Source organism: Apus apus, chromosome 17 (genome assembly GCF_020740795.1).
Source record: "Apus apus isolate bApuApu2 chromosome 17, bApuApu2.pri.cur, whole genome shotgun sequence".
Taxonomy (NCBI): Eukaryota; Metazoa; Chordata; class Aves; order Apodiformes; family Apodidae; genus Apus; species Apus apus.
In genome coordinates, this window is record NC_067298.1 from 768,842 (window position 1) to 788,067 (window position 19,226).

Below are 19,226 nucleotides of genomic sequence, written 5' to 3' on the forward strand. Positions count from 1 at the left end.
AGTCTCCTGCCCCAGGTGGGGAGAGGGACTGTGACATCTAAGAGCACCTCCTAGCTCTTCCTGCATCATGTTTCCCCATCTCTTCTGATCCCATGTCCTCACCAGCTGTGTCCAGGGCAGGGCTTGCAGCACCCATGCCTGGGGTGCTCATGGGTGCCTCATTCCCCTCTGAGGCAGGGAAAGCATCAGGGAGGCTGCCTGGCACAGCACACCCTTTCCCAGGACATGGGCAGATGATGCTGGATGCTGCCAAGACCTGCAGGGACAGAAGAGAGCCCACAGCACCCACAGCCAAGCTCAGCTCCCCAGGGAACCCCTCCCTAGCTCAGCATCAGCCTCGGCAGCTCCTCAGGGAGAGAAGAGCTGCGTGGACACAATGGGGCCACTGCCACCTCCCTCTGCCCTGCAGCAAGGTGACATTTAGTGGCCCTCCATCCCTCCCCATCCCCGGGCCCTGGTTAAGGACAGCAGCTGCCCACATGTGCCCAGGCTTGTTGGGCCTTGCAGCTCCAGGCTGCTAATTCAGTGGTTGAGCAGGGGCCATCGGAGCAAGCCTGGGCCAGAGTCACTCTTGGGCTCACTGGCAGAGGCAAGAGGGTCCCAGCCTCACATGGTCTGGTTGGGGGATCTGAAGAGCAGCACACTGCCAAGGGCTACAGCAGTGTGGAGGATGAGCTGCTGCAGAAATGGTGAGCCTGGTGCTTGTGCCAGCGTGGTGCTGTGGGAGATTCGGCTGCAGCAGCAGACTGGTGTGGTTGAAAACTGCCCATCGAAACCAGCGTGGATTTCCTCTGCTGGCAGGAAGGGGAGAGCAGGGAGCTGTCCTGCTGGCCTCAGCCATCCCGTGCCCGCCCTGCCGATGCCAGCCAGTGCAGGATGGCAGGACGTGGCCAAAGCCTCCAGGCTCTGCCAGCACCGGGTTGGTGACCCAGGGTTAGGGCTCTGTGGGGGGCAGCACCATCGAGCCCCACAACCTCAGCGTGGTGGGAGCAGAGGTGAGCATGGTCCCACTGTCCCAAGCTAAAAGCACCCAGGGGGGGCAGGATTGGAGCACCTCACAGCAATGCCGTGACATCCTGAGGTGGTGCTGGGGGTGATGGGGTGACACTGCTGGACCTCCTGGGAAAGCCCTGGGGCCACGGAAAGGGCAGAGGGCTGGGGTACCACGGGGTGGTACTGGGGGAGGTGGGAGATGCTGAGGGAACACGGCTGGGACTCCTGAGAAAGCCTCGGGGTGCTGCTGGAGGCCGGGGTACCCCGGGGTGATGCTGGGGCACTCCAGGGCAAGCGGGGCTCGGCCGCCAACGCCGCCCGCCGCCGGCGGCAGCAGCTCCCCGCTCCCGCCTCCTTCTCCTCCTCCTCCGCCTCCTCCTCCTCCTCCTCCTCCCGGCTCCCTTCCCTCTCCCAGCGCCGGCCCGGCCGGGGGAGGAGCCGGCCGCGCACAAAACCGCCCGGCCGGCCCCTCCGGCCCCCGCACCGGCAGCGGCACCGGCAGCGGGGGGTGCCCAGCGCCCGCCCGGGACCATGCGCGCCGCGGCGGGGCCGGGGCCGGAGCCGGAGGGGCCAGGGGAGGGCGGCGGCCGCCCGGGGCCATGAGCGGGGCGGGGGCGGCGGGGGGGGGCGGCCCCGGGCGGCGGCGGGGGCAGCGCGGCGGGGGGAGCCCGTCGGGGCGGCGGGCGGGGGGCGGGCGGCGCCGGGCCCTGCGCTCCCTGGGCAGCCTGGCCGGGCGGCTGCTCCGCTCCTGGGCGCGCCTGGCCGGGGGCCGCGGGAACCCCCGCCCCGCGCCCGAGGACGACGAGGGCGGGTTCCGGGGGGGCGGCCCCGGCGGGGAGCGGCGGAGGCGGCGGCGGCCCGGGGGGGCGGCCCCTTCAGGAATGGTGGGGGTGAGGGTCGGGCTGGGGGAGCGTCCGCCGGGCGCGCAGGGGCTGCGGAACCACGGGAACACCTGCTTCATGAACGCGGTGGTGCAGTGCCTGAGCAACACGGCCCCGCTGGCTGAGCGCCTGGCGCTGGGCTGCTACCGCGCCCGCGGGGCCCGCGCCGAGGTCACCCACCGGCTGGCGACACTGGTCCGCGCCCTCTGGACCCGCCGCTACACGCCACAGCTCTCCGCAGAGTTCAAGGTAACCGGCCCCGCCGCCCCCCGCGACGGCTGTGCGTCCCGACGGGGCGTCCTGACCCGGCACCCCCTGCCCCGGCACCCACCGACCTGCCCCGGCAGCCGCCGCATCCGCAGCCCAGACACCCAGCGGCACGCCCAGCATCCCCAGCACCCGCCATCACTCCCAGCTCACAGGACCCACCAGCATCTCCCCACTCAAGGGACCCAGCTGCATCCCCACCCACCAGCATGTCCCCACTCTCAGCACTCATCAGCCTCCCTTGCTTACAGCACCCACCACATCTCCCAGCACCCCGTGCTCACATTACCCATTCCCCTGCCCCGTCCTCTCCATGGGTCTTGCCCAGCCCCACTGTCCCTCCAGCCCTGTTGCTGTCCCCCTCCTCCAGCTGGGCTGCCTTCACCTGAGTTCTGGTGAGCCCCCAGCCACCCCATGGAGCCCTACGTGTGAGGGTGATGCTGGCCACCATGGTGGGGCAAGGTCTGATGGTGCCACGGGAGCCCAACTCGGTGGCCTCGGGCCCTGACACCCACATCCCTGCTGGGTCTGTGCTGCTGTACTGCAGGCCTGAGCCTGGCTTGGGGACAGGGTGTGGAGCACAGGGCAGGGATATGTGCCCGTGGGTGACATTTCATCAGGGAACTGGTGCTGTCATTAAGCTTTGCAAAGGGCTTTGGGCCCAGAGGAGCTGCTGGGTCAGGGTTTCAGGCAGTGCTGCGAGCTCCTCTGGTGGCACCCAGGCTGGTCGGGCAGGGGCTGGGGTCCCTGCTGCTCTGACCCCCTGTCCCAGCCAGGGGTCCTGCCTGGAGAGTGGCAGCACCTGCCCTGCAGGGACTGCTGGGTGCGGTGGGTGCTCCCGGGGAGCATCGTGCTCATTGCCTTTAACTGCCTTGTTGGGCACAAGATTTCTGTGCCCTCTGTGCCCAACACACACGTTCCTAGGCACAAAGTAAAAAACCACCCCAAGACTTCCAGCTTTCATTTTGAATTTCCTCCCTCCGCGTGGTTACCTGCATCTGTCAGGAATTTCCACCTTTTTTTTTTCTTTTTTCTTTTTTTTTTTCCTTTCTTTCTTTCTTCCTTAAATCTGCCTAAATAAGATTTTAAATAAGAGCTGAGTCTGCAACTCATTTTGCTTGAAGCCCATCCGCGGTGGCCTTGCTCCCTCTGCTTGTACCGGGGTGCTGGTACCGCTGGGAGCCGGGTCGGGGGGAAGTGGGACCGGAGGGGTCCGGGCTGTGTCCCGGCGGTGCGGGAGGGCTGAGCCCCGTCCCGGCAGGTCCCAGCGTGCTAGGGAAGATCCGCACGGTTGTTTGGGGTGCAGCTGCATCAACTGGTTAGGATCCACCCGGATGGGCGGGGTTTTTCCCTCCCGGCGCTGATTTTGGGACCAAACTCCCAAAATTGTCCTCTCCTGTTCAGCTCGAGCAGCCACCGCCAGCCCAGGCTGGAAACTGGGTCCTTGGGGACCCCCAGCTCTGCCTTTTGGGGTGCTTTCTGGACCCCTTCCTGAGTTCCTCCCAGGGAGTGGCTTTCCCAGCGCGGTGCATCCTGCTCTGTCAGGGTTAGGGACCCATCCTGACACCGCTGGTGCTCAGGGTAGAGAGGTGACCCCAGCCTGGGGCTGCTGGGCTGGGAGCTGGCAATGGATCCCCACGGATGCCACCCAAGTAGGTCTCAGAGGAGGGACCCCCTGCCGCCTGTCCCTGCGTCCCATCCTGGCTCACAACATCGTCGTCCCCGCGGTATTTCCAGTCATGTTCCAGCCCCCACCGAGGGGAACCCCGTGAGGCATCGTGCTGCTCGCCTAGCAGTGAAATTAATGCTCATTAGCCAAATGCCCTGGGCGTGGCCGGGGGCTGCTCAGGCGCAGGGCGACGGTCCAGTTGGTGACACGGTGACCGGGGCTTTTGGGGCAGGCAGCCCAAAGGGAGCATCATGATGGTTTCATTGCCTCGGTGCCAGCACCGGGCCCAGTTCCTGTGCAGTGCACGGAGCTGCACATCCTGGGGGGGAGGGGGGGTTGAGGGGAGGACCAGATGGGAGCCCCACCAGCACCTCCTGGGGACCCCTGGGGGGCTGGAAGGGGAAGGGGGGGGCGGGGTGAGCAGGGGCAGCCCTGGGCAGGGGGCTGGCAGGGCTGTGGGGGAAGGACAGAGCCTGGCAGGGCAGGCAGCACCCCCTCCCCAGCACTGCCCTGGGGTGGGGGGAGTGGGGCTGGCAGGAGCCCCTGGCAGGTGGCTCCATGGAGAGCATCCCTGGTCCCCCTCCCTTCCCTCACCTGGCCCACTTCAGTCAGAGGGAGCTGAGTGCTGGACTGATGGGCTGAGCCTCTCTGGGTGTGGGATGCAGGAGGTTTGCTCAGGGGTTCTCCTCCTGCCTGCGCAGACAGGGCAGGCAGGGCTGGCAGCTCCTCTGCCCACGGGCCACACTCTTGTCTGCATGAACAACCCAGGGACTCTGGAGGCTGGGCTGGCACTGCCAGCATTGCCTGGCTGGGGAAACTGGGGCACAGGAGGCACTGGGCTGGCTGCTGGTGGTGGGGTGGCATGGGCAGGTGGGGCTTGGGGAAGAGCTGCTACCTGCCAAGTTTTCCCAACGGTGGGAATTGCCTTCCTCTGGCCATGACACCGAGTTGATGCCATCAGAGCATGTGGGGCAGGTGGCACCGGGGGGTCCCTGTGGGCTGGTCTTGCTCGTATGGGGCTGTTGGGATGTGTTCTGTCCCCTGGTCCACAGCAAGCTGTCCCCTCCTGACAGCTGAAAGCTGGGACAGCTCGATGATGGGCCACGGAGCTGCTGTGTGGCTGCGTGTGCTGGTGTCCCCACTGCTCTGCTGTCCCCGCGGTGGCCGTGGTATCTGCAGAGGCAGGAGCGGGGCAGAGGCTGTTGCAGGCGGGAAGCAGGGGTGGGTTTTGGTGACTGGTGCTAATGAACCCGCTGAGCGCCCTCCCTGCCGGTCTCTTGCAGAACATCGTCTCCAAGCACAGCTCGCAGTTCCGGGGCAACGCGCAGCACGACGCCCTCGAGTTCCTGCTCTGGCTGCTGGACCGCATGCACGAGGACCTGGGGGCTGCCTCCCCCGCCCCGCAGCCCCGTGCCCCCCAGCAGGTGGGTTGGCCCCTGACAGTGCGGGTCTGGGACCCGGGAAGCCCAGGTGTCCTGGGAGGGGGTGGGCTGGATCTGTGTCCCCTCCCTGGGATGGGATGGGGGTGCAGGGCATGTGGTTGGGCTGGTGTTTGGGGAGGAGGATGGTGGTGCCTGTGTCCCTGGGGAGGGGGTGTCCCGTGGGGGTTGTGAGCCCAAATAATGGCTCTGAAGTGTCTGGATGAAGCTGGGCACACCTGTGCCCAGCCCAGGTTTGGGCGGCAGGGGCTGGGGGAGAAGGGTTGTGCAGGTACCAAAGGATGGGGGGGGGAAGGTTCACTCCTGGTCCAGCATGTGCCAGGCTCAGGGATGGGGGGGAGCTCAGCTGGTGGGAAGCAAAAGACAAGGAGGTTGGTGGTCCAGGAGGCATAGTTGGGCAGGCTGGAGAAGTAGTAATACCCTCCTGGCTAGTGGATGCCCACGAGGTGTCTGCCATGGCACCCAGCCAGCTCCAGGACCACCTGAGTGGCACCAAGGCCAAGAGAACTGGAGGAGGAAGTGTCCATCCCCTGGGTTTAGGGGGGGTTTGGGAGCCAGGTGGGTCACAGGCACCATCCAGCTCCCCTCTCTGCCACACCAGATGGACCCTGGCCCTGGACAGACCGCAAGGACTGTCAAGCTCAGCAGGACCCAGTGCCAGCAGATGGCACGAGGAAAATCTGCCTCCCAGCCAAATGCCTTGTTGATTTTCAGTCTTTCTCATCATGACTCCAAAAACCTGTCTTATCCCAGAACAGCCCAGTCCTTTCCCAGGCTACTGTGGCACCTTTTTGTGACATCTCTTCTGCCATTTGGGTCCAGGTGTCTGTAGCAGGGGGTGAATCTGGGGGCTCCTGGCCCTTGTGTGCAGGAACAGGGGCTGCCTGCAGTTCCCAGGGCAGGCAGGGAGACAGCAGGCAGGAAGCAGGCAGGCAGGTGTCTCCTAACCACGCAGGTTTGGTGTAACGTGGTCATGTCTCAATGTCCCTGTTCCCTACAGAGTAGAGCAGAGGACCTGGCTCCTTTCAGGGTCACCTTGGTGCAGGACCAGTGCCCCCCCTGCCAGCACCCCCTTAATGTCACCAAGGAGGCTGCCTCCCCGTCTGGGTGGCCAGCCTTTCCTCAGGATGGAGGGAGGGATGCCGTGCCAGCCCTGGGAGCAAGTCAGTCCCAGCTGAGAGCAGGGAGAGGAGAGGCTGTGCCTCAGTTTCTCCGTGCACCAAGCAGGGGGGGCAGAGGGAGGGCTCATTCCTGCAGAGCTCCTTGCTGTCCCCAAGGCAGAGCTGGTTTATCTCAGGGAAGGGGCCCAGTGTTGCTCCTGTTGCTCCAGGATGTGCCAGGAGTTTGCCAGAGGGTGCAGGTATGGGCACCAGCTGACAAGGAGACACAGACCCTCGGACAGAGAGACCCATGGAAAGTCAGACACGCATGCAAACCTGAGCCATTCTTGATGATTAGGTGTCATCTCCAGCCTGTCCTCATGCCACGGGGACACCAAAGCTGGGCTTGGTTGATGGTGATGTTTCCCCCACCCCCCAGCGGTCTGGGGGGTTACCACGCACCTGTCTCATCCCACTTGTCTCTTCCCCCACAGCCTGATGAGGATGGGAGTGGTGGTGCCAGCAGCTCCTCACTGGCCACCCGGCCCCCCCCGCGGGCAGAGCTTTGTGCAGAGCCACTTCCAGGCACAGTACAGGTGAGCAGGGAGGGCTGGAGCCTGCAGGGGGGGCATGGCCACTTGCCACCTGGACACCCTGAGGGGCTTTGCTGGCTGGTAAAGGGATGAGCCAGGGAGCACTCAGCCCTGCAGAGAGGCTCCATCCATCCATCCATCCATCCATCCATCCATCCATCCATCCATCCATCCCTCAACCCACTGACCCCATCCATGCATCCATCCATCCACCCGCCTCTCCATCCAATACCCCAGGTGCTGTCACACAGCTGGTCTTTTGCTGCCTGTCACCACCTCCTCCCTGCAGCCCAGCCACAGCTCTGCTTTTCGGGGTGCTCCCCCAGCACCACAAGGCCATGTCCCTCCTTATCCTCCACGCAGGCAGACTGAGGTCATCCCAAGGACTCCTGAAGCCAGAAGCCACTCTGGGCTCTGTGAGGGGGAGCAGGATTTTTGGGGGTGTTGAGGCCACAGTTGGGAATGGGAGAGCCCCCAGTCCTGGGTTTTCAGTCTGGCTCCTCTAGCGCCATTGTTAGGTTTCAGAGTGAACAGACCCTTAGACTAGGTAGGTGGGGATGGGCTGTGGTGCCTGGGATGCTGTACCTGGGATGCTGTACTGGATGTGGTATCCCGGATGTGGTGCAGGTGGCCGGGTGCTGCAGCCCCAGGGTGGGGACTCTGGGGGTGCTGTCCCCACACCAGTGAGGTGCCCCGGCCGTGTCTGGCAGGTCCTCCCTGACGTGCCCTCACTGCCTGAAGCAGAGCAACACCTTCGACCCCTTCCTGTGCATCTCCCTGCCCATCCCGCTGCGCCAGACCCGGTGAGCCCGGCCCCGGTTCCCCCGCCGCTCAGCACCGTGGGCACGAGCGGTGCCAGGTCTCAGCGTCTGTGTCTGTGTCCCCTCCCCGGTGTCCCCAGGGCTCTGAACGTCACCCTGGTGCTGCAGTGCGAGCGGCGGCGGTTTGTGCGGGTGGGGCTGGCGGTGCCCCTGCTGGGGACAGTGGCCCAGCTGCGGGAGATGGTGGCGCGGGAGGGACACGTCCCCCCCGAGCAGGTAACGGGGAGGGGAGCGCGCGGGGGATGCGCGCGGGGACACGCTGCGACCCCCGGGACACGGAGGTGCTGCTCCGCAGGTGATCCTGGCCGAGGTGTCCCCGCGGGGGATCCTGCGCTCGTTGGGGGACAGCGAGGACCTGGGGGGGGCGGGGCGGGGAGCCCCCCTCTATGCCTTCCAGCCGCCCCCGCCCCGCCCCGCAGGTACCGCCTTCCCATTGGCTGGCCCTGGAGCCGGCCCTGCCCTGATTGGTGGGGACGCCGGGGGGCAGGTGGGCTGGGGGAGGCCGGAGCGGTCCCGGATTGGTGGAGGGTCTGCGGGCGGGGCTGGTGGGTGGGCCCTGCCCTCTCTGATTGGCCAGAGGTGGCTGCTCCCAGCGGGATTGGGGAAGAGGGATGGATCTCTCCAGCTGATTGGTGGGAAGCAGGTGTGCTGTGATTGGTGCGAGTCAGGTGTGCTCTGCTGTGATTGGTTAGGGGCAGGTGTGCTGTGCTGTGATTGGTTGGAAGCAGGTGTGCTGTGCTGTGATTGGTTGGAAGCTGGAGTGCTGTGCTGTGATTGGTCGAGGCAGGAGTGCTGTGCTGTGATTGGTTGGAAGCAGGAGTGCTGTGCTGTGATTGGTCGGGGCAGGAGTGCTCTGCTGTGGTTGATGGACACCATGTTCCCCGGGCAGGGGCTGCAGGTGGGGTCAGCCAGGGGCTCCCTGGGGGCACTTATGTGGGAGAGGAGCCAGCACCCTCATTGGCACCATGGGTGCTAACGAGGTCCCCTCGCCACGCCAGGGTGCCCCCGCAGCCTGCCCGCCTCCCCCGGGGCGCAGCGCCCGCTGCCCGCCCCAGCCCGCTCCTCCGACTGCCTGCACCGCGGGGCGCCCGCCCGCGTCCTGCTGCTGCTGCTCTGCAACACGGCGGGGGACGGGCCGCGCCTCGCCAGGTACTGCCCTGCCGCCCCCGCAGCCCCTGCCCGGCTGGCATCATCAAATCCCAGCCTGGTTTGGGTGGGAACGGACCTTAAATCTCATCCAGTCCCACCCCCTGCACGGGCAGGGACACCTCCCACCAGCCCAGGCTGCTCCAAGCCCCATCCAACCTGCCCTTCAACACTGCCAGGGATGGGGCAGCCACAGCTTCCCTGGGCAACCTGGGCCAGGCTCTCCCCACCCTCAGAGCCAAGAATTTCCTCCTCATGTCCAACCTAAATCCCCCCTCTTCCAGTTTAAAACCATTCCCCCTTGTCCTCTCCCTTCCTGCCCTTGTCCCAAGCCCCTCCCCACTTTCCTGGAGCCCCTCCAGGCACTGGAAGGTGCTCTAAGGTCTCCCTGGAGCCTTCTCTTCTCCAGGCTGAACACCCCAACTCTCCCAGCCTGTCTCCAGAGCAGAGCTGCTCCAAACCTTGGATCATGTCTGTGGCCTCCTCAGGACTGGCTCCAGGAGCTCCATCTCCTTGCAGTGTTTTGGGGGCTCCAGAGCTGGACACAGTTGCTCCAGGTGGTGTCTCATGTCCCCCACTGTCCCCAGGTTTGGGCCACCGCTGGTGCTGCAGGAGGAGCGGAGCATCTCCTGGGATCAGCTCCAGCAGAGCATCCTGACCCAGCTGCGGGCCCTGCTGCGAGGAGAGGTGCAGGCCCAGGTGAGCTGGGGGGGGACACCCCTTCTCCCTCCTGGGGCCTGCAGGCACTGGTGGACACCCTGCTGGGGGTGGGGGACTTGGAGCCACGGGTGCCTACGGTAGAGCTCTGGGTGGCCATGGTGTCTCCATCAGTGACCACGGAGGAGCTGTGGGTGGCCATGGTGTCTCCATGGATGACCATGATGGAGCTGTGGGTAACCATGGTGTCTTTATGGATGGCCATGGTGGAGCTTTGGGTGGCTATGGTGTCTCCCTGTGTGGACATAGTGGAGCTCTGGGTGGCTGTAGGAGCACCACCCCTGGCCGTGGTATCACTGCAGACGGCAATAGTGGAACCATGGGTGGCCATGGTGTCTCCATGGATGGCTGTGGTGAATCTGTGGGTGGCCATGTTGGCGCTATGCTTGGCTGCGAGGTCGCCATGGGTGGCCAATCGTGTCATCATGGGTGGTTGTGGTGGCCATGAGAATGGTTGTGGTTTTGACAGTGGTGGCAGATGGTCACTGTGGGTGGCCATGCTGTCCCTGTGGGTGGGTTTTTTTGCACTGCAGGCAACCAGTGGTGTCACCATGGGTGGCCACAGCATCACTGTGGGTGGCTGCAGTGCTGCCATCTCCCACAACAGAGCCACCACAGCCCCGGTGCTACCACCCGAGGGATGCTGCTGTCCCTGTGCTGCCCCTTGGCCCCACAGCCACCCTACAGCCAGTGGGATGGGTCCTCCCCAGCCCCACAAGTGTCCCCTGCCAGCCCAGCTAGGGACCACAGAAATCTTAATTTGGGGCCTTTTTTAGTCCAGTGTCACAAAGCACAGGTCCCTGTGGGTGCTGGAGGGGGTGGCTCTGTCCCCAGGCAGTGCCACAGCCCCTGTCCCCTTGCAGGGCACCGGAACCCTCTTCCGCATCCGCCTGGCTGGGGGCTCAGCCCCATGTCCCTACCTGTCCCCGCAGGACCCCCGCCCCCTCTGCCACCCCGCCATCGACAGGTAAGGGTGCTGCAGGGATGAGGTTGTTCCCAGGGTGTCCCTTCACTCCCCAGGATGATTACAGTGGTGTCACCATGGATGGTCATATTATCCTTATGGGTGGCTCTGGTGGCACCACGGATGGACGCAGGGTCCCTGTGGTGCCCAGTGATGTCCCTGTGCATGACTGCCTTGTTATCAAGGTGTCCTTGTGGCTGGCCACAGTGTCACCACAGGTGGCCAGTGCTGTCACCATGTGTGGCTGCAGTGGTAACCACTCTGTCTCCTGGGCAGTGGGTCCCCATCCCTGTGTCCCCACTGTGGGTTCTGTGTGGGGAGATGGTGGCCATCCCTGCCTGCCACTGTGGGCTGGCAAGGAGCTGTCCCCACAGAGGGACTGTCACCTTCTCCTCACCCCCAGAGCCCTGCAGCTGAGTGGGGCAGGTGGCCCTCCCCATGTGAAGCTGACGGTGGAGTGGGACACGAGCACCAAAGAGCGGTGAGCCCTTATCCCCGAGGGCGGGGGGGACACCCCAGCATCCAGGTCGCCTTTCCTCACCCCCCCCACGGCGTCATGTCCCCCTGCCCTGTGCAGCCTTTTCGGCAGCATCCGGGAGGAGGTGGTGCAGGACGCGGAGAGCGTGCGGCTGCAGCAGCAGGCACACCGGCAGCAGCACAGCTGCACGCTGGACCAGTGCTTCCAGCTCTACACCAAGGAGGAGCAGGTACGGGGGGCCCTGCCTGCACCCTGCCCATACTCTGCCTGCACCCTGCAGGGCTGCCATCGAGGGCAAGCCCTGCCTCCAGCAGGTGGCTGCTGGCATTTGTGGTGGCTCTGGAGGTGTCCGGGGTGTTGGGAGAGAGAGAGGAGGCAGTGGCAGGTGTTGGTGGTGGCATGTGTTGTCCCCAGCTGGCCCCAGACGACGCCTGGCGCTGCCCGCACTGCCAGGTGCCTCAGCAGGGCACGGTGAAGCTGAGCCTCTGGACGCTGCCTGACATCCTCATCATCCACCTCAAGCGGTTCCGGCAGGAGGCTGAGCACCGGCACAAACTCAACACACTGGTGAGGTTCCCCCTGCGGGGGCTGGACATGGCCCCCCACGTGGCACAGCGGGGCCAGCCCAGCGGGCAGCTGCTGGGGCGCTGGGGGTCCTGGCAGCCCCCCCGCTGCCCCCGCCTGAGCTCCCCCCGTGACTACCTCTACGACCTGTATGCGGTCTGCAACCACCACGGCAGCCTGCAGGGCGGGCACTACACCGGTGAGTGGGAGGGGGCACTGCAGGGGTACCCTGGGTGAGGTGTGGGGATGGGGGGACACTGCGGGGGTGTGCTGGGGGGTGAGAAGCTGGGTGAGGCACTGGGAGGGGGCGCCGTGATGTGTGGGGTTGGGTGGCACAGAAGGGGTGCTGTGGGGTGAGGTGTGTGAGCTGGGGGGCACTGCAGGGTTGTGCCATGGGGCAAGGTGTGGGGCTGGGGGAGCACATGGTGTGGGTTTTGGGGGGCACTGCAAGGCTATGTGCTTTGGGGCATGGCAGCAGTGTGGGGGGCACTTTGGAGGGCATGATGTGGGGTTTGGGGGGCACTGCAGGGACTGTGCTATGGGGCACTGCGTGAATTTACAAGGGGGGACTCAGGGCTGTGTTGTGGGGGCATGACATGGAGTTGGGGGCACCTCCGGGGGGGGGGGGTCTGCTGTGGAGCACAGCAGAAGAGAATCCCATGGGGCACAGGGGACACAGGAGTGGCCTGGCATCGGGATGTGACCCCGGCAGCATCCTGCACCCCCAGGCTGTACCCGTGCTGTGGGCCTCATGCTTCCCACTGCACCCTGGGACTGGGGGGGCCAAGGGGAGGCCAGGGCAGAGCCACCATCACTGTCACTCCCTGTGTCCCCTGTCACCCCCAGCCTACTGCTGCAACGCCCTGGACGGGCGCTGGTACAGCTACGACGACAGCCGGGTGGAGGGGGTGCGGGAGGCCGAGGTCAGCACCCGCAGCGCCTACATCCTGTTCTACCAGCGCCGGGACGCCGGGGGTGAGCACCCCCCAACACCCCCACAGCCCCTGGCAATGCTGGCTGCACACGTGTGTGCACACAGCATAGACCACGTGTGCAGCAGAGCCAGATGTGTGTGTGTCCAGCATGTGGCACGGGTGTGCAGGGAGCATGGCTGTGCACGCAGAGCGCTTGTGCATGTGCACAGGGTGGTGTGAGCACCTGTGCATGGACACTATAGCTGGCAAGCACCTATGCACACACAGAGCACTGATGCATGTGCACATGGTGTGATGTGTGCACACAGCACACACCTGCACCTGGACATGCATGCACACGCGTGCATGGAGTGTATGGCAAGCACATACATGCACCTGTGCAGACGAGAACACACGGTGTCATGCACACACACGCAGCACAGCCAAATGCACACGTTTGCAGATGCATGCAGAGGGGGGTGGGTGACACAGCCAGGTGCACATGCATGCACGTGGTGTGTTATGTGCATACACAGCAAGGCCCATCAACAGGTGTGCATTAATGTGCTCAAAGCACAGTATATGCACACACAGCTCAGCTGCACACACACCTACACAGACGTGTGCACATCTGTGCATGGGCAGTGTGGCTGGCAGACACATGGACATCAGAGGCAGGCGTGCACACATGCATGCCTGTGCACTGTTGTGCACACGCTCAGCACAGGCACATGCACACCCTTGCACACATATGTATGAACAGTGTATGAACATGCACACACAGAGTCAAAGGCATGGTCAAGTGCAACACACATGCACATGCAGCACAGCCAAATGCACACGTTTCGCACTTGCAGACACAGCATGTGCACACGCAGAGCACAGGTGCACACACATGCATGCACACCTGTGCAGGGACAGGACAGCAGGTGTGTGCCCTCAGACACACACAGCCTAGCCATGTATGCACATGCATGCTGGGTGTCTGTGCGTGCAGTGTCGTGCACATACAGCCAAGCACACACCCTGCATGCACATGCATGAATGTGTGCCTGTCACAACCCAGCTGAGTGCACACACGTGAAGGGAGGTACACACTGTGGTGGGCACAGCTGGCATGTGTGGCATGGCACACACACCTGTGTTTAAACTGCAGCTGCACAGCACACACAGCCTGGTGTGCTCACACTCACCATGTACTTGTGTACACGTGTTTGTGGACATGCACGTGCCCAGGGGCCGGTGGCAGCCCGATGCCCGTTGCTGGGTACTCCAGGGGCACAGGGAGCCCCCCCAGCCCAGCCCTCTCTCCCGCAGGTCCTGTCCCCTCCCCGCTTTCCCAGCACTGGGTGTCCCGCCTGGGTGACAGCACATGGGACACCCCGTCCTCGTGTCCCTCGGCCACCGCACCCGGCACCCCTGCTGCCACCACCGCCCCGGAGAAAGGTGACGCTTGGCTCGGCCCCCCCTCCCCAGCCCCCGCAACCCCGGTGCGTCCCACCCTCTCCTAACTTACTACGTGTTTAATTGCAGGTGGCTTCGAGTCCAGACCCGCAGTGCGGGGGGTCCAGGGCTGCAGCCCCCCGCCCTCGCCCGCCTCCGAGACCGGGGGGGGTCCGGGGGGGCTGGTGGCCTATTTAGAGTCGGGGCGCCGACCCCGCTGCACCCGCCGGCCCCTCCTGCCGCTCGGCTCGGGGGGGGAGAGCGGCCCCGACACGCCCCCGGCCCCCCGCCCCCCAAAACAGCCAGGAAAGGGGCAGGAGCAGGCGGTGCCCCCCCGCCGGCCCCTGCTGCGACGAGCCGCCAGCGCCGGGGCCGAAGGGACCCTGCGGCTGCCCCCCAAAAGCCAGAGCGGGGAGCGGGGGCGGCCGGGGGGGCAGGGGGGTGTCCCCCCGGCACGGCTGTCCCCCGACCCGGCGGTCATGGCGCGCTCGCACAGCTCGGCCAGCCTCCCCCCGCGCCCCGGGGGGGCCCTGCAGCGCTCGGCCTCGCTGGGCAGGGGGGCGGGGGGCACCCCCTTCACCCCCCGGCCCACCCCCGGGGCCACCCTGCAGCGGGGCCGGCAGCTGGTGGGCTCCCTGCGCCCCTCGGCCGTGCCCGAGTCCAGCTTCTGAGCCGCGGGGATCCCACCGGGGGCAGCCCCAAACGGGCCCCCGGCTGGACCAGCCTGAGCTCTCGAACCGGGGCTGTCCCAAACTGGGGGGGGTGGAAGGAGGGAGGGGTATCTCAGTCTGGGTGCTCCTGAACTGGTGCCACCCCAAACTGGGGCTATTCCAAACTGGGATGCTAACTGGAGGCTATCTCAAACTGGGTCTCCTGAACTGGGGGCTTCTGAAGTGAGTGATCCCCAACTGGGGGCATCCCAACCTTGGGGCACCACGAACCAGGGTTGTCCTGAAGCAGGGGCATCCCGAATCAAGGCCATCCTGAACTGGAGACTCCCAAACCAGGGACATCCCAAACTGGGGCATCCTGAGCCAGGGACGTCCCAAACCGAGGCCTCCTGCCCTGGAAGTCGTCCTGAAGAGGGAACTTCAATGTGGGGGCATCCCGAATCAGACACTGCCAAACAGGGTGTCCCAAACCAGGAGCATCCCAAGCTGGGGACACCCACCCCCCCACACAACTGCCCCACACCCCTTCCCAGGAGCAGGTGGGGGATCCCCCCTCCCCCCCCAGCTCTGATCCACCAGAGTATTTATTGTACCAGGAGAGTTTTATTCAGAGACGCTTTTTGTTTTCTAAAAGGCGACTATTGGAGGGCGGGGAGGGGCAGGGGGGCAGGCGGGGACACCCCCCCCCCACCGTGGTCTATGCAACTCGTGATTCCTCCAGCCAGCTTTTGTACGTGGGGGCTGCGACCCCCCCCAACCCTGCCTGCCATTTCTATTAAAAGACACATGAAAGGAAACTGGTGGCAGCGTCCATCCAAGGGGAATTAGCCAGGGGTGGGAAGGGCTTCACTTGTCCCATCCAAGGTGGTCCTGGTGCTGCTGTGGCTTGGGAGGGTGAGAGTCAGCCTGGGAGTGGGGGCTCATGGGGTCAGTGGTGGCTGGATTGTGCCTCAGGGTGGCAAGTGTGTGTCTGGCAGGGGGTGCGGGGGGTGGTGGCAGCACCTGGAGCACCAGAGTTGTGTTACCATCGGGCTGTGCCCACCAAGGCAGAGGAGGGGGTGTCTGGAGAAACTTGATGCATCCACGAAGATGGAGGTGGGATCATAGAGGAGATGGAGGCAGAACTGGAGGAGAGGAAGAGGGTGCTGGAGGTAGACAGCAAGGTGGAATCAGGGTGGAGGAGATGGAGGTGGAGATGGAAGTAGATAGAGATGGAGGAAGCAGGATTCAGTTTAGGTGGAAGAAGAGATGAAGCTGGAGGAAATTGTCCCTTGCTGGAAGGGTGCTCCAGGCTAAGGTCCTTGCTGTGCCACAGCTGGTGCCAGGGCTGTGATCCTGCTTTGCAGCAGGGGACGAATGTGGTTTGGGCACTCCTCACCGAGGCCAGCAGCATCCCTGGGCACAGCAGGTTCCCCAGGGCATGGACCATGGCATGGTGATCGTGGGGTGATCAGCCATGGGATTTCACCAGCACACAGTACCACAGTGTGCCAGTGTCCCTGGAGCACTGTGCCATGGGGAGGGTGTCAGCTGGGAGGGACAGCTGTGCTTTGTCACCACCTGCCAGAGGCTGTTGGCTTTGGAGGGTGGTTGATGCTCTGAGCAATGCTGTTGGGTGGGAGGTTTTGACACCATCCATTTGACCTAAATTGAACCTCCTGGCTCCCTGCAACCTACAGAGCACCCAGGTGTCCCTGACACCTTCCTGGAGCAGGTTACAGAGCTGCTGCTGTGCCCCCCCCGCCATCTTCCCTGGCACCTGTAGGTTCATGGCCCAGAGATGCATCCACACCATCTTACTCCTCCCCAGGGTACCAGCTTCCACCCTGTCCCACCAAGATGGGTGGGGGGCCTGGTGCCATCCAAACCCATCCACTACACGTCCTCCCCTCCTAAGCAGGATTGTCCTCTGCACACTCTGCTTGGTCCCAAAACACAGGAAAGAACCTGCCACAAGCCCACCCCAGGTTTGGGACCACCTCCAAACTAGCCTGAGTCCACCCCAGGCTTGACACTGCCCCATCCCTTGGGACTATGGCAGCCTCCACGGAGAAAACCCCATCGTGTTATCACCCCAACCCTCATTAAAACCCGTTCGTGCAAAGTGCTCTCCAAGAGTCTGGATAAACCCTTTACTAGGGATTAGGACCACCCCAAATCCAGGCTGGGACCTCCCAGATCTGAGCAGGGACCACCCCGAGCCTGGCACTGCTCCATCCCATGGGACCAGGACCCCGACATCCCTCACAGACCCCACCCCACCATTTCCCCCCCCCAACCCTCACCCCCACCATCTCCCCAACACCCACCACCTCCACAGCTGCTCCCAGGTGCTGAGGGGCATTAACCAAAGGTGAGCAGTGCCAGGGGTGACAGCCAGTGGCAGACGGGTTTATTGATCACTTTGGGGTGCTGGGGACCCCCGGGTGCCTGCCTGGGGCAAGGGGCGGGGACAAGCGGGGGGGGGGGGCGGTGCAAGAGCTGCCATTTCCATCCTCCCTCTGTGCGCTGGGTGAGTGGGAATGGCTCCAAATAAAACCAATCTCTATATTTTCTCCCTCTATATATACAAATATATAATATATATATATCTCTCTGCTGAAATATATATATATATATAGATCTCTCTCTGGAAAGGATAAAAGGTTAATTTCTCTTTGTATGCACGACCAAAGCCACCAACCCATGGGGACTGTGGGTACCCACTGGCACCCTGAGAGCCTGGGGGCCCAGAACCTGCACCCCCAGGTTATTGCTGGTCAGGTCCCATCCTGCTCTGGCCAACAAGCGGAGGGGGAAGAAGCCGAGGAAATTAAATCCCGCTGCAAAGCGCCGGTGAGCTCCTTGTCACCTGGCCGGTACCCAGTGCCACCTGCTGCCATGGCACGGAGGAGATGGTGGTATCGTCCCAGGGCCACGGGTGCTGTGGGGCTGGGGGGGGGCACAGGCCCCCGGCCAAAAGGCAAAGTCTGGATAAGGCGAAAAAAAAATGAAACCAAGAAGAGCGACTGCCCCCAAATCGGGTGCTTTGCCACCCAAAACCGGTGTGCCGGTGGCCCTCGATGCCAGTGGCCATTGCTCGCCCACAGGTGCCACAAGAATGAGCCTGGGGACAGGGACAGTGTCATAGGGCTGTGCTCTCCGATTCCTCCTCCTCCTCCTCTGGCCCCGAGAGTCTCTGCGGTGTCTCTGGCAGGTCCCGGCACAGGGTGGCGTCTGGGGGGACGAGGAGGGAGGGGACCTCAAACCGGAGCAGACCTTGGGAGGACAGAGTGATGAGGGCAGTGATGGGACACACCTCGCCAGCACTGGCACCGTGTTAGTGCCACCAGCAGGGATGTCACCACCGGTCCCTGCTCTGTGCCACCCCGCCCCGGCCAGAGCCTGTGACTTCAGCCCCAATGTCCCCACTGTCCCTGCACACTGTCCCCATGATGCTCTGCTCTCCCACAGTGCCGCTGACAGGTGTCACCGCTGTCCCCTCTCCCAAGGGACCTGCAGGCGAGGCAGCACATGTGAAGTGACAGAGGGTGACCCCAGCCTGAGGCAGGCGGTGTCACTGCTGTCCCTTGCTGAGAGCAGACGAACCCACCCCCAGGTGGGCACCTGCCACCTGTCAGGCCCTTTGCTGGCTCAGGGACCTGCGGTGGGTGGTGCCCGGGGTCTTGCTGCCACCCACCCTGACCCCCCTGGATGGGCACCCAGAGCCCAGGACCCCAGCCCTGCCTGGTCACACCTTGCCCCAGCCTCCCTGTCCCCTGGTGTCCCCTGCTACGTCCAAATCATCACTATGACCCCTCAAACAGCACAGCCCCCCCTGCTGCAGGGACACCAAGGCGGGGACACCAACAAAACCCGGGGACAGGGAGGTCAGGACAGCAGAAACTGCGGCACAGCCTTGTGGTGCGTCCTGGGGACAAAGGCACATTCCTGGAGACACTGTCACCTTCCTGGGGACAGCTCTGCCTTGCCAGGAACATTGCCACCTTCCTGGGAACATCAACAACTTTCCAGGGATATCACTACCTTCTCTGGGGACATCAGCACCTTCCCAAGGATGCTGCCACCTTTCCAGTGACAAATCCACCCTTCCAAGGACACTGTCACCTTCCTGGGGGACATCACCACCTTCCTGCTGATGCTGCCACTTTCGTCGGGACAGCTCCACATTTCCAGGGACACTGTCACCTTTTGGGGTGCACTGCCACCTGCCCGGGGCCACCGCCACCGGTGCCCCCCCCTCCCTCCGCCCCGGTGCCGCTGCCCCCAGTCGAGCACCCACACTCGGGAGGCCGGTCCCCCCCGCCCCCGCCCCCGGGGTTACCTGTCCTGGCGCTGTCCCCCGGGCCGGCGACATCCGTGCGGGGGGGGCTCCGGGGTCGAGCAGGGGGTGGCCGGGGGGGGCTGGGGAGGGGGGGGCAGCGTGGGGCGCGGGCGCGGTTTGGGGGTGGGGCGGGACTTGGGGGCCGTGCTGGCGGGGGGCGGCGGGGGGGGAGGCGGCGGCGGGGGAGCGGGCTGGCCGGGGCAGGACCCCAAGGGGGGGCCGTAGGGGGAGGGGGTGCTGGG

At 64.4% G+C, this 19,226-nt stretch overlaps 1 protein-coding gene across 1 annotated transcript; it reads left to right on the forward strand.

Moving 5' to 3' along the window:
* Positions 1-1,874: 1,874 nt before the first annotated feature.
* Positions 1,875-16,900, forward strand: USP43 (ubiquitin specific peptidase 43). The gene is made up of 16 exons (XM_051635220.1): positions 1,875-2,123; positions 5,094-5,234; positions 6,250-6,412; positions 6,789-6,945; positions 7,653-7,745; positions 7,844-7,979; positions 8,059-8,182; positions 8,762-8,912; positions 9,497-9,608; positions 10,490-10,593; positions 10,994-11,071; positions 11,168-11,297; positions 11,483-11,831; positions 12,479-12,607; positions 13,864-13,992; positions 14,080-16,900. Exons 1-16 carry the CDS (start codon positions 1,875-1,877, stop codon positions 14,658-14,660), a joined length of 2,826 nt encoding a protein of 941 aa, XP_051491180.1. The 3' UTR covers positions 14,661-16,900.
* The last annotated feature ends 2,326 nt before the right edge of the window (positions 16,901-19,226 follow it).

Excerpts from the sequence above, each read along its gene's own strand:
- USP43 (XM_051635220.1), top strand. The coding sequence starts at position 1,875 with ATGGTGGGGGTGAGGGTCGGGCTGGGGGAGCGTCCGCCGGGCGCGCAG. Across the intron at positions 7,980-8,058 it reads GACACGTCCCCCCCGAGCAG|GTGATCCTGGCCGAGGTGTC; the intron begins GTAACGGGGAGG and ends GCTGCTCCGCAG. Across the intron at positions 11,072-11,167 it reads GACACGAGCACCAAAGAGCG|CCTTTTCGGCAGCATCCGGG; the intron begins GTGAGCCCTTAT and ends TGCCCTGTGCAG.